Source organism: Parasteatoda tepidariorum, chromosome 10, assembly GCF_043381705.1.
Source record: "Parasteatoda tepidariorum isolate YZ-2023 chromosome 10, CAS_Ptep_4.0, whole genome shotgun sequence".
NCBI lineage: Eukaryota > Metazoa > Arthropoda > Arachnida > Araneae > Theridiidae > Parasteatoda > Parasteatoda tepidariorum.
The window spans coordinates 21,928,348-21,929,398 of record NC_092213.1 but is presented as its reverse complement, the minus strand read 5'-3'; the positions used below and the strand labels follow the sequence as shown (position 1 = coordinate 21,929,398).

Sequence of the window (1,051 nt, the reverse complement as noted above, 5' to 3'; positions counted from 1 at the left end):
TTCTAATAATGGTGGTAGAAATAAACACTCCACCCATGTAAGGTCTTTCAATCCACAAAATAATTCTTCCAGGTTTAATCGACCTTCCCACCCTATTGTTTCTCAAAATCTATTCTGTCTTTTCTGCGGTAAACGCAATCATGTGATGGCCAATTGTTACACTTTTCAACGATTATCCAACCCAACTAGACCATCACATAACTCACAGTTAAACCCTAATGCTCCTTCTTTCAATCAAAGATATCCCAGGCCAACCAGGCCTAATGATAATTCACGTCAGTATCCTCGTTTCTTTCAAAATTCCAACCGTAATTTAAACCAGTAATTGGGATTAATCAGGGTGCACTAATCCCAAGTGAACAACTCCAGCCACCCAAGCTTATTGCTTCCAAACCGAACATTATTGATTTTTTGAAACTACCTATGTCACCAAACAATTTTTCTATCCAGTCCTTTTTCGATGAACATTTCATTGGTGTCAAACAAAATACTTGTCGTCAAGATAAGTGTGTAATGAGTGTTTTCACAAGTAATCAACTACCTATCATCGAAGTCAAATTTAACCGAACCATTGTGAAGTTTCTCTTGGATACCGGTTCCTCAGTATCCCTTTTAGGCAAACATATCTTTACGTCTTTGCAACAAAAACAAAAAATAAGAAGATTATCCCGACAAGTGTCAATTACAACCATCAATTCAAATCTCGATTTTGAAGCGTGTATTGAAGCTTCTTTCAAAATCCAGCACAAATTCTTTAAACATCCTCTTTATATCATCCCGCTGTTAAATCAGTCCTTTCATGGCATTCTGGGATACGATTTCATTGTGGCTCACAACATCTTGATCCATCCACAAAAGAACTTTATCACAATCCAAGACGAGAAAGTCCAATTCTGTCACTCCAATGTTGACACTTCCAAGTTGGATGAAGATACCCATTTAACAAATGACTCAGACATCCCAATCCTTCATCTTTCTCAAACAAAGCAAGAAATCATTCCAATTAATAAATCTGGCTTTCGACAATCACAAGAACATAAAGAGCACTCAA

The 1,051-nt window shown here is 36.9% G+C and overlaps 1 protein-coding gene across 1 annotated transcript; it reads left to right on the top strand.

The window, feature by feature from the left end:
- Window positions 1-6: 6 nt before the first annotated feature.
- Window positions 7-1,051, top strand: LOC122272399 (uncharacterized; the record flags this gene model as incomplete). Its single annotated transcript, XM_043056060.2, is given in 1 exon segment — window positions 7-1,051. A coding segment is annotated over 1 exon segment (628 nt), but the record flags the coding sequence as incomplete, so codon positions are not given.